Source organism: Lynx rufus, unplaced genomic scaffold (assembly GCF_022079265.1).
Source record: "Lynx rufus isolate CCGP_SWC_20201006 ecotype Redwood Valley unplaced genomic scaffold, mLynRuf1.p SCAF_12, whole genome shotgun sequence".
Taxonomy (NCBI): domain Eukaryota; kingdom Metazoa; phylum Chordata; class Mammalia; order Carnivora; family Felidae; genus Lynx; species Lynx rufus.
Window position 1 is genome coordinate 52,868,508 of NW_025814826.1, and position 12,901 is coordinate 52,881,408.

At 40.2% G+C, this 12,901-nt stretch overlaps 1 protein-coding gene across 1 annotated transcript; it reads left to right on the forward strand.

The window, feature by feature from the left end:
* The first annotated feature begins 505 nt into the window (after nucleotides 1–505).
* Nucleotides 506–12,901, forward strand: RNF139 (ring finger protein 139). Its single transcript, XM_047074164.1, has 2 exons — nucleotides 506–974; nucleotides 10,738–12,901. Exons 1-2 carry the CDS (start codon nucleotides 794–796, stop codon nucleotides 12,555–12,557), a joined length of 2,001 nt encoding a protein of 666 aa, XP_046930120.1. The 5' UTR covers nucleotides 506–793; the 3' UTR covers nucleotides 12,558–12,901.

Below are 12,901 nucleotides of genomic sequence, written 5' to 3' on the forward strand. Positions count from 1 at the left end.
CACAGAGCGCGCTCAGCGACGCTCCAGCAGGACCCCGGGCGGCCTTGCAGAGATTTTCCCTGGAAAATGCCATCCTCAGACCGGCCTCCGGGCGGGGTGGGTAGGTCCGGCGGGCGGCGCCCTCTGCTCTCCTCCTCCCAAACAGCTCTGAACCACGTTTATGGGACGTTTAATGGGTTAGAACGAAGCGGCTAATAATTCCGCCCACGGAAGCAGGGAGTCCCTCGCAGAACCGACGCTGCCACCGCCTCCCGTGAGGAAGCCACTCAGGCAGGAGGGCGCGGCTGCCGGAGAGCGCCTGCGCCACCCGGTGGCGCCAAAGCCGCGAAGGTGGGCGGAAACCATGGCAACGCGGCGAGACGTTCGCTACGCCGCGCGTGATGACGGTGTGGGGAGCGCCCCTAACGCCGGATTATGACGCAGGCGGCTGCGCGGGCCCTGCGGTCTCGCGTGACCGCGGACGCAGCCTCCTGGCCTCCAAACAGCAGCAACCGCGGAGGCAGGCGGGCGAGGTCAAGATGGTGGCTCCGCGGGCGGGGGAGGCGTTGGAGGGAGGAGGAGCCAGACCTTAGCCGGCCGGAAACACAGACACCCAGAGGCCTCCCGGGAGCCTCCGCCGCCTGCTCCAGCTCGAGAGACGCGAGCGGGCGGCGGGGCAGGCGGTGAGACAGACCGGAGAGGAGGGAGGGCGGGGGCGGAGTCGCCCGCCTTAGCCCCCGCCCCTGGCCGTGGTCCCGGGCCCTGCCCCGCGCGGCCCTGCCCGGCTCGCCCAGCCCCGGTGTGGCAGCGGCTCATGGCGGCGGTGGGGCCCCCGCAGCAGCAGGTGCGGATGGCCCATCAGCAGGTCTGGGCGGCGCTCGAGGTGGCGCTCCGGGTGCCCTGCCTCTACATCATCGACGCCATCTTCAACTCCTACTACGATTCCAGCCAAAGCCGGTTCTGCATCGGACTCCAGATCTTCCTCCGGCTTCTTGGTAAGCGGAACCGGGTAGCTTGCGTCCCAGGACGGCTGTGCGGGCCGAGACGTGCTGCAGGGAGCGGGCACCCGCGCGCAGTCAGTGGGTAGTGTGTGTATGTGTGTTTCAGAACCAGTTTCTTTCCCAACAGAGGCATCTTTGCAGGCTGGGAGAGGGGAGGAGATGACACTTGTCTCAGAGTTGACAGCGGAGCAGTCCTCGTCAAGAGTCAGCCCTCCGTTCATTTTTGCACCCGAGGGTGGGGAGAAAGCATGGATGTGTGAGCATGCGGCTCTTTGCCTGCTGTTTCTCTTGGGGAATGAGTACTGGCTCGCCGCGTCTCCTGCGACAGCCTTGGAAAAACAGCAACTCTGCCCCATCTCGCCGTGTGTGACCTTGGGCTTGTAGTGCCAAGGCCCGGGCCTCAGTTTCCCCCTCTCCAAAATACAGAGCACTCATATGTTGTCACTTCTGTATCCTCGGGCCCACATGATCATGAAGTGTCTGCGGGAAATGACACCCAAACGAAGGAGACAGGGTTTCGAATGTCAAACCTTGAAACGATTACCAAAAATGCTCATGAAGACAGCAATACTTGCAACGAGTCTTACCATTTTCCATGAATAGAGAAGGTATTGAAAGTCGTTATAAAAATGGCTAGAAAGTGAGGAGACTTTTCCGAGACTCCTGAAAATCACTGCCTTTGTTGTAAATGAATGGAGTGTTAACAATATCCTGTTTCATCCCCCGTCTTTACTTGCATTACCAGTGTGAGAAGCATTTATGCATAACATTTTTTTTAAAGCAGCTGAAACTTGGCAAATTTTGTTGATGAGGTAATTCTTGTGATCAGTTTTCAGTAGGCTTGTGATTTTGAAGTGTTGCTGATGAAGGGTTGATGATGAGGTCCTTATTACCGAGACTTTCTGAATTAGGAACCATCTGTTGCTTGTTTATTCCTCCAAAAGGGGGGGGGGTAGTGGTGTTGAGTTTTATTATTGGCAATAACATTTTACATTTGTTTGGTACTTTATTTTTGTAAAGCATTTTCACTGTTTTTATCTAACCTAAACTTTGCACATCCCTCAGAGGTGGATGGTGCTAATCGCATTTTTTAAATGAGGTAACTGAGGGCCATAGAGACTAAGTGTTTTTGATTTTGATACATAGCAGTAAGTGGTTGCCAGAGCTTGGGCTGAAAAGTCTTCTGACATCCAGGGTGGTTCACTTTTCTCCTCTATACAGCTGCTATCCAGATACAGAATGGTATAGTAGTGATCATATGCTAGATCTAAAACTAACAGATGGGACAGTGATGCTCTTTAGCACAAGACTTCTCAGTAACCCACCAGCTACTTGATCCCAGTCATTGCTACTTACCATTACAAAAGTGTAATGCCCTCATTATATGTGGCAAGAAGGGAGCTGTGTGATTTCACAGTGCATATAATATGGAATCATCATGTTCTACACCTGAAACTAATGTGTTATATGTCAGTTATACCTCAGCTTCAAAAAGAGCATTAAGTGGTTTTAATGGTTTATGCTCAACATATTTTGCTTCATTTTGGTACTCGTAGATAAAAGTGATTTCAGTTAAATAAAGTGAAATTCGCAAGGGGGGCCTGTTGGGATGGCATTTTATTTCTGCCAGTTAGAAGCCATTCATCAAGATCATAGATTAATAGGCTCTTACTTAACTCAGTATAGTTACTTAGGGGTTCCAGCTGAGCCTGATCAACTACCAGCCCTCTTTCCCTGCCATACCCACCCACATTAGTTAGGGATATGCATGCGGGCAAGATCTGTGCCGTTTTTTGGCGTCAAGAGACTGAGAAGTGAGAAGAATTACCATTTTTGTTCCTCAACCCCATAGGATGAGAGAGAGCTTGCTAGAGAGAGAACAGAAGCTAACAGACTTCCAAGGAGCTTTATCAATTTTGGGATAACCCAAGTGCTGCTTTGGAAACTCACCGAATATGACTACAGGGATGACTTTCGTCACTTCTGTTTTAAGAGGAGGTCATGGTGGAGCAAAAAAAGAAAAAAAAAGGCCACAAGAACCAAAAAACAAAACAGCTGTGTTTGAGGGGATTCATGTATTCTTTGGCAAATGGTGTAGCCACTGCCTTGAATGTTCTTTTGACCTGCAACTTCGTATCCTTTTGAGAAGCCCTTTGAGACCAGGTGCTTAAATGCAGTGCTCTTGAGTTGAGCTTTAGGCTAAGGAGCTTTAAGGAAAAGGGAGTATTTTCCTTAATTAAATCATGTGTAGTTTAAGAACCCTGAACAGTAATTTTGGTATTTTCTTTGTAACCCATGCGTATTTTTATGGTAAATCATGGAAGCTGTATTTGGCAAGTTAAAGAATGTGACCTCAGGCAAGTGATTTAACTGCGCTGTGCCTCCCTTTTCTTAACATTTTTAAAGATGGGCAGTGATGGTCTGTCTCAGGATGTTAAGGATGGTAAGTGAGTTAGGATGTAAGCTCTTAGAACAGTACCTGGACCTAGGAAAGGCTGTCTAAGTGTTAGCTATTAATAAGCTTGATAGCTTTCAAAAAAAAAAAAATAATGCTTCAGTTAAGACCTTACTGTTAGATATTTTGGTCTTTTGAAGGCCTCAGTGAAATTTTGGTGCTTTGTACCCACAATTTTTTGTTCACACTTTGTAAGAAATACAACATATTTTCCACATCTATCACCAGGACTGCTACTTACGTTATACCAGTGTAATTTGCTAATTTTTCATACTTGTGAGAATGATAAAATTCTTTTTTTAAAGAATGTTTGTTTGTTTATTTATTTTTTAGAGAGAGAGAATCCTCAAGCAGGCTCAGCACTGTCATTGCAGAGCCCAACATGGGGCTCCATCTCACAAACTGTGAGATCATGACCTGAGCTGAAATCAAAAGTCGGACGCTTAACCGACTGAACCACTCAGGCACCCCAGAATGATAAAATTCTTAAAAACTGGTTTTGTTGCTAAAGATTTACCCTGAATGAGAACAAATGTCTTCAATTTTTGAGGCCCATTCAATGGGGCAGCTTATGTTGTTACTGAAAGTGACAGATTTGTGTGTAAAAGCTACCAGAGGATAGTTGAAATTAATTGTTCTATCTAGTTGTTTTTTTTTTTTTTAATAATCGTTGACCTCTCAATACTACTGTCTGTCAATCTCAAAACTTGTCAAATCTCATCTTTTTCTTTAAAATGGAATTGTAAACATGGAAATCTATTCTCTAGAAAGCATTACCAATTTTATATCTGGTCTCTGAAAAATTTACTCCTCCTACAAAAATGTACCACCACTGCACTTGCATTTGGTATCCAACTAATACAAGAATTTCAGCAGGTTAGAATATAAAGCATCTCATTTTGGAGACCCAAAAAATACGAATCACAGCATATGGAGTATTTAAGAATATTAAGCTATTCTTAGGAGGTGTTAAATGCTAAATGAAATGCAACCCAGTGCGGCATAATGCTGAATTAGCAAGTCTAAATCCAAGGCAGAAAACGCAAGCAGACGAGTTTGATAGTATTACTCATGTAATGATAATTCATTGAAGTAGAAAGGCCTTTCTAAACACAAGGAAACCCAGAAGTTACAAGGAAAAAATTGATAAATTTGAGCGCATAAAAATGGAAGACTTTTTTTGTGACAAAACTTTTTTAAAAAATTCTTAAAAATGACAAACTGAGGGGAAAGTATTCACACTGTATAAGATTGAATAAAAGTTTTACTTTTAAGAAAAGACTTACTTAAAGAAAAACTTAAACTCCCAGAGAAGAATGGGCCCAAGATAAAGTAGTTTCCAATAAATGAAATGCAGATGGTCAGTAAGCAAAAACAAAAAACAAAAACTCAGCCTCATTTACAGTTAAAGAACTGCAGGCAACAAGATTTCAGTTACCAGACTGGTGAAGAGTTCAGCATTCAAATAAAAGTTATACTATATACAAAGTTCAAATAAAGTTATACAGTTTTGGTATGCTGTCACTTCTGTGTAAAGCCATTTGGTTCTATCTCTTGAAATCCGTCATCCATCTTTTGACTCAACAATTCCAATTCTAAGAATTTGACCTAATGATATAATTGTACTTGTGCAAGACTATGGGAAAGGATTTTCATGGCAGCATTGTTGGTAATAACAAATTGTTGATCTAAATATCTATTAGATATCTAACTTAGGTAATCTAAATATCTAAAAGGAATCTGTTCTTTATATTAGGTTTAGACATAAAATGGAGTTTTTGAAAAGAATGAGATAGGTATTTTTGGTGGTATAGAAAGAACTCAGAAAACCTTTGAAGTGAAAAAACAGTGAAGCAATAGTAATTTTGACACCATAGGGATAGACTGGGGATTTTCAACAGCAACCCTATTGATGTTTTGGACTGGATAATTCTTGGGGGGGGGGCATTGGGGAGGGTTGCTGTTCTGTGAATTATAGGATTTTCAGCAGCATCCTTGCCCTGTTCCCATTACATACCCATTAGCATCCCTCTTCCTCCTTTTGTGACTGCTAAAAATGTCTCTAGACATTTAGATACTACCAAATGCTGGGTGTGGGTGTGGGGAAGTGGGGTTGGGGCAAAATCTGATCCTAGCTGAGAATCACTGAGATAGATAAATAGACCAAAAGCACAGAATAGAAACCCCAGAAACAGAGCATCCATGTATATAGAGAAACTTGATGTGTTTCAGAGGTAGAATTGAAGTACGTACATTGAGGTAAATACAGACTATTCAGGTAGTGGTCATTTAGTTACATGGAAAAAATTACACTGGGTCCATACCTCACATCAATATATAAGTAGTTTTAGGTGGATTAATACCTAAACGTGAAAAGCAAAACTTTAAAAATTTGTAGAAGAAAATATAGGAGGATATAGAGTTTTTTTAACCTTCGAGTAAGGGAGAAATTCTTTAAAAATGTATGAAAGTAAATGTATAAATAAAGATTGGTAAATCCAACAATATTGAAATTAAAAACCGCTGTCAATCAAAAGGCAGCAGCAGAAATGTGAAAAGATCAGCCACATCCCTGCAGAAGATATTTGCATTACAGATAACTGAAAAAGAATTTGTAGCCAGAATATTTTTAAATGTCTACAATTCAAGAAGGAAAAACCGCTCCATAGATAAATGGTCAAAAGATAAATTGGCAATTCACAGAGAAAGAAACATGGTCAGTAAATCGGAAGATGCCCTCTTTGATAAGTAATCAGAAATGCAATTTTTAAAAAAGATAATAAAAACTCCACTATTACAATGACATCCTCTTTGGATAAGAGGCAAAAAGAATGAGTTCGTGAATGTGTGTTTGCTTATGCAAAACTTTGTTTACTCTTCATTTTATACCCATACCTTCTGACTTTAAAAAAATTATACTCACATTTCTTTTTTTTTTTTTTTAATTTTTTTTTTCAACGTTTATTTATTTTTGGGACAGAGAGACAGAGCATGAACAGGGGAGGGGCAGAGAGAGAGGGAGACACGGAATCGGAAACAGGCTCCAGGCTCTGAGCTGTCAGCACAGAGCCCGACGCGGGGCTCGAACTCCCGGACCGCGAGATCGTGACCTGGCTGAAGTCGGACGCTTAACCGACTGCGCCACCCAGGCGCCCCACATTTCTTTTTAATAAAAACGTTAAAAATCTTAGTTTAGAAGCAAAAATTTAGTTTTCTTATTAATAAAAGACTTAGAATACCCTTTTAAACCCCAAATCAGAATTCTGTAGAAATACTTTATGCTCTCGTTTATTTATCAAGTACACCTACAGATTAACATTTCAAGATATTTTATTTACTTGGTCTACATTTGATTGCTTGGGACTCTCTTTGGATTACGGTAATCGTGACATTTCTGTGTTGTTCATTCTTTACTTTGTTAGGCATTTAAATGTTTTTCCATAGTTTTCTTTAGATTGTGTTTAAAAGGTATTTAAAGATATCTGGAGAGTTATAAATGTTATGTCTTATTTCCTTCCAGTTTTTAGTCCTCAGTTTCTAGACAGGGTTAAAGGTATGAATGGACTTTACACCTAAAGGGGTTAAACACTTTGTTGTGCGCCACGCATGGCAGTGTTTGTTTTGTTTGCTTATTTTGGTAATCAAGTTGAAAAGGCCCTGAACTCTTTCATGAATAGAGTTTGTATGTATCTTCCAAGCTCCTGAATTGATTTTGATACTTGGCTCTTTTCCTACTGTGAGAACTTCAGTGGAACTCTAATCACTGGGTACTGAGATCCCTGATCTCCAGTGTCCAAGGTGATTTTTCTTCATAAAGTAGCATTTATATGTAGTCTTGATTGCTTCTTCAGGTTACTCTTAAATCCTAATGAGAAATCTACCCCTGCGCTTAATTTTCTTAGGCCTTCAGGATAAATACCAAGAGTTTTATGTCTGAAGTTGTAAAAATGCAACACACTTTGGTATTATTTCAATGTTAAAAGGCCATAAGAGGGAACGTTACTTGAGAGACTTGTTACTTGGCACGTGGGCTTTTTCTGTGAGATGAGAGCTGATTTTTCCTACATTCCATACATAGGAACATGAGCATAAAAGAAAACTGTAAGAACCTTACATGCAAACTTTGGGTAGGAATTAAAATAATTGTAAACTATTCTTGAAATGTTTTGTCATTATTGTAGCCTGGAGTAGAATTTTAATCACGAAAAGTAACAGTTTCTTACTGTTACTTGCTGGGGCGCATCCAGACTTGGAGTATAGTCTCACTACGTTGGCCATCATCTCCCCCTTTTTTCCTTTGACACATTTGCATGAAGCAAAATAGCACTTTTTCTACAGAAATATTTGTAAAAATCCAGTCATTCCTTCATTTGTGTATAAAAATAAGCTTTAAGGAAAAGAGCTGTTAGAATAAAAAGGACTGGTTTATAAATTACAACAGAGTTCATGGTTATTCACAGGTAAAGATTAATTTACCATTTTGTGGATAGCAAGTTGACAAAAATAATTTATAGTCCCTGTTTGGCTTTCTCCATTTTAAGTGGCATAAAATAGGACTGAAGTTATTTGGGTTTTATTTTGACTTATTTTAGGAGATTAGGTTAAGTTTTGTCTCAGGAAAAATACCTTTTTTTTTTTTTTCCACATAGAAAAAGTAAGATTACACATAGTGGGTGAGTAAATTCTGTTTCCTGTACCGTACATGAAAAATGTTTCTAATCCAACCCAAAAACCCATTTTCTAGTGAAAGGGCCTGTTCCCACCTGTCAGCTCTTTGGGAGATTATCAGTGACCACTTGCTCCAGGAATTAGGTGGTTCTTGTGCAGACATGTATGTGTCTTTCAGGTGACTGTGCCCTTCTCTCCTTTTCACGAATAATCTGACACGTGAGCACAGGATAAATTTTAAGTTCATAGGCAAAGCCATCATTGAGAACTAGCCCTTGCTTTTTTACATGCAATAGACTGTAAAATGCCTCCATTGTAATATGCAGTGTCTTTCTTGATTACGTGTTGAAATAAGGTGGGTAGATGATGTTTTTGGCGTTTGCCACTTTTTCTGTACTCCAAGCTCTGGTTTCTCAGTTTTGTCTTACCTTTCCATAGGTTTCAGTTTCCAGGTAGGCTGTATTTTGCAGTTACCTTTACAAATATAATCTAGAACGCAGCAGAAATATTTCCCCAGTGTGACTTCAATGAACAATGAAATAATTGTATTTATTTTCTGCAGAATATTTTAGGATCCATAGATGTGCAAGGTAGGAACCTTGCTTGCTATCAAGAATACATTGTATAGCAGGGTAGATGACCTACTCAGATACCTACAAACTACAACATCAGGTAGTATAGGAGTATTGGGCGTTTCCCCAGGTTCTGTGGGTAAGTTGAAAGATCAGTCACTACCGGAGAAAATGGGTCGATTGGATGGGTAGGATTCAGACAGGGATTTGGGAAGCCCATCATACCAAGCAAAGAGAAGAATGTAAACATAGCTGCAGTTGTGGCAGAGAAAGGGGTATGTTTGAGAAAGAAGTCTGGAGTGGTGGTCTGTGTGTGTTGGGAGGAGCGCTATTCTAAAGCTCGTTGGATCCTTGAATGTTTGGACAAGGAATGTAGATTTCACTTGATGGTAATTTCAAGAGCCACTGCTTTGGAGCATAGAAATGAAGAAAGGCAGTTTGGTGATGGACTGGATAGATTTGGACAAGAGCTTTTAGGCACCAGCTAACAGGTTGGTGTCGCTGAGTAAAGGGACATAATAGGTGTTAGCACAATTGGCAAATAACTGTCAGAGTTGGAGGATGTGGGGCTAGAGGTGCCATTAAGAGAATAATGGTACGTGTAACTGAAATTGGAAATTGCAAGAACTATTTGAAGTGAGTTAGGTTTTAGAAATTTTGAGTGTTTCAGTTGTAAGGTAGAGGTGGAACTAGGTGAATATTTGGATATTGTTTCCATAGTTGAAACCTTGGGCAATAATGTTTATTGTGATCTCACTTAAATTTGTCAGAGTTGGGGTGCCTGGGTGGCTCGGTCTGTTGAGTGTGTAACTTTGGCTCAGGTCATGACCTCACTGCTCCGGAGTTCAAGCCCCACATCGGGCTCTGCTGACAGCTCGGAGCCTGAAGCCTGCTTCAGATTCTGTCTCCGTCTCTCTGCCCCTCCCCTGCTCATGCTCTGTCTCCCTCAAATATAAAAGAAATAAAAACATGAAAAAAATTAAAAAAAAAAAAACTTGTCAGAGCACAAAGAAAGATGATCCTGGATGCATGTCACACTGTACATTGGTTACATACAGAGTGTGGGGGGAGGGCTTTATTATCATTTTAAAAAAATGTTTGAGAGCGAGCATGAGCAAGGGGAGGGACAGAGAGAGAATCCCGAGAAAATCTGTATACTGATAGCGCAGAGCCTGATGTGGGGCTCAATGTCATGAACCATGAAAACATGACCTGAGCTGAAGTCAGCGGTTGGATGCTTAACCAACTGAGCCACCCAAGGCGCCCCTTATTACCAGTTTTTAAAACAATGTTTTGGTTTTCTAAATGTTACTTCTGTAATTTAGAGAATAAAAAGGGTTGACTATTTGTAGTAAAAGATACAGTAATTACAGGAAAAAAGAGAACTTTGGAGGATGTTTCTGAAATCTGCAGGAAAGTATGTAGAAAAAAAAAAACCCTGATTTTGGACCCATGGGAGAATGCAGATTTAAGGAGCAGGAAAAATAAAAGCCAGCAGGAGTTCTCTGTTTGAGGAAAAGGAGGCCTTAGGTGTAATTATAAAAGTTAAACTTGATTTCCTAAATGTGACTTTTAAGAAAAAGGAATCTAAGGTTTAATAGGCAAATATTTGCATTTTGATTATTTTTAATTCTTAATGTTTTTTTTAAAGTAATGGAATTGTTTTAAATATTTTTAGTGATTATGAAATTATAAAGGATATGTTCTTTCAAGATTTTAAAACATTAAAATGTATGTATCACTACAAACCGATCTTGAAGATAATTTTGGGGTCTGGACATACAGTACTACTGGAATTACTTTGGGAATTAGAACATTAAGGAATAAGATTTTTTAAAATATTGTTCGGTCTGTTCTGGTGAACTCTGACTTTACAAAACCTTTATTGGCCTTTAAACCTAAATTGTCTTGAGGCTTAGTTAAGTTCGTAACTTTGAAAATATTCGTATTTCCTGAGTAAGGGGAGAATGGCATAATTATTAGTAGAAAAACATTCTTAAAAATGTTGTGTTCAAATGACCTGTTCTTTCTTTTTTTTTTTTTTTTTTTCTCTCTTGTTTAGGTATATTTGTATCCAGTATTGTTCTGATCTTGTCACAACGATCACTTTTCAAGTTTTACATGTACAGTTCGGCCTTTCTATTAGCTGCAACTTCAGTGTTGGTAAATTATTATGCTTCTTTGCACATTGACTTCTATGGTGCCTACAACACATCAGCTTTTGGAATTGAGCTGCTTCCTCGCAAAGGGCCCTCACTATGGATGGCACTCATCGTTCTCCAGCTGACCTTGGGCATTGGATATATTACACTACTGCAGATCCATTCCATCTATTCACAGTTAATTATTTTGGATCTCTTAGTTCCTGTAATAGGCCTGATCACAGAGCTGCCATTACACATCCGAGAGACTTTAGTTTTTACTTCTTCCTTGATTCTCACGTTAAACACAGTGCTTGTCTTGGTAGTGAAACTTAAGTGGTTTTATTATTCTACACGATATGTTTATCTTTTAGTGAGGCACATGTATCGAATTTATGGATTACAGTTATTAATGGAGGACACATGGAAGAGGATTCGTTTTCCAGATATACTGAGAGTCTTCTGGCTAACAAGAATTACAGCTCAGGCTACGGTGTTGATGTACATCTTAAGGATGGCAAATGAAACTGATTCATTCTTTATTTCTTGGGATGATTTCTGGGACCTCATTTGCAATCTTATAATTAGTGGATGTGATTCTACACTAACTGTACTGGGCATGAGTGCTGTAATTTCCTCAATAGCCCATTATTTGGGCCTTGGAATATTGGCTTTTATCGGATCCACTGAAGAGGATGACAGGCGACTTGGCTTCGTAGCACCTGTTTTATTTTTTATTTTGGCTCTTCAGACTGGTTTAAGTGGGCTAAGACCAGAAGAGAGACTTATTCGCTTAAGTAGAAACATGTGCCTTTTATTAACTGCAGTCCTGCATTTCATCCATGGGATGACAGACCCTGTATTAATGTCTCTCAGTGCCTCTCATGTGTCATCTTTTCGTAGACATTTTCCTGTGCTCTTTGTCTCAGCTTGCCTGTTTGTTCTTCCCGTTTTACTCAGTTACGTGCTTTGGCATCACTATGCGCTAAATACGTGGTTGTTTGCAGTTACGGCCTTTTGTGTGGAACTCTGCTTAAAAGTAATTGTTTCTCTCACTGTTTATACATTATTCATGATTGACGGCTACTATAATGTCCTTTGGGAAAAGCTTGATGATTATGTCTACTATGTTCGTTCAACAGGCAATATTATTGAATTTATATTTGGAGTAGTGATGTTTGGAAATGGGGCTTACACGATGATGTTTGAGTCAGGAAGTAAAATTCGGGCTTGTATGATGTGTCTACATGCATATTTTAACATCTACCTACAAGCAAAAAATGGCTGGAAGACATTCATGAATCGTAGGACTGCTGTTAAGAAAATTAATTCACTTCCTGAAATAAAAGGGAGCCGCTTACAAGAGATAGATGATGTATGTGCAATCTGCTATCATGAGTTTACGACCTCTGCTCGCATCACGCCATGTAATCATTATTTCCATGCACTTTGCCTTCGGAAATGGCTGTACATTCAAGATACTTGTCCAATGTGCCATCAAAAAGTGTACATCGAAGATGACATTAAGGATAACTCAAATGTATCTAACAACAATGGATTTATTGCACCGAATGAAAATCCAGAGGAAGCTATAAGGGAAGCTGCTGCTGAATCTGACAGGGAATTGAACGAAGAGGACAGTACAGATTGTGATGATGATGTTCAAAGAGAAAGAAATGGAGTGATTCAGCAACACACAGGCCCTGCGGCTGACGAGTTTATTAATGATGATACTGACTGATTAAAATAGCATTTGCTAATCATTGAGGTATTTGTTTAAAATTCAGTTCATCCAAAATGGAGTAATATGCTTCACTTCAGTGTGTAACCAAGCACAAAAACAGTATCCATGTTGAATCTGTGAATGGTTTTCCGTTTACTGTGATGTGCTACTGTAAATATACCTCTTTAATTACTTCTGGTCTCTTTGGTGACCTATTTAAATTTGTGTACATTGTTGTACATAGAATAAAATGTTTTCACGTTTTTATGACAAAATTTGGACAACTAGCTTTTTAATAGATGTAATGATAATACAGTGCATCAACTGTGCCAAAGATTCCTCAATGAAAGCATATGAAAGTA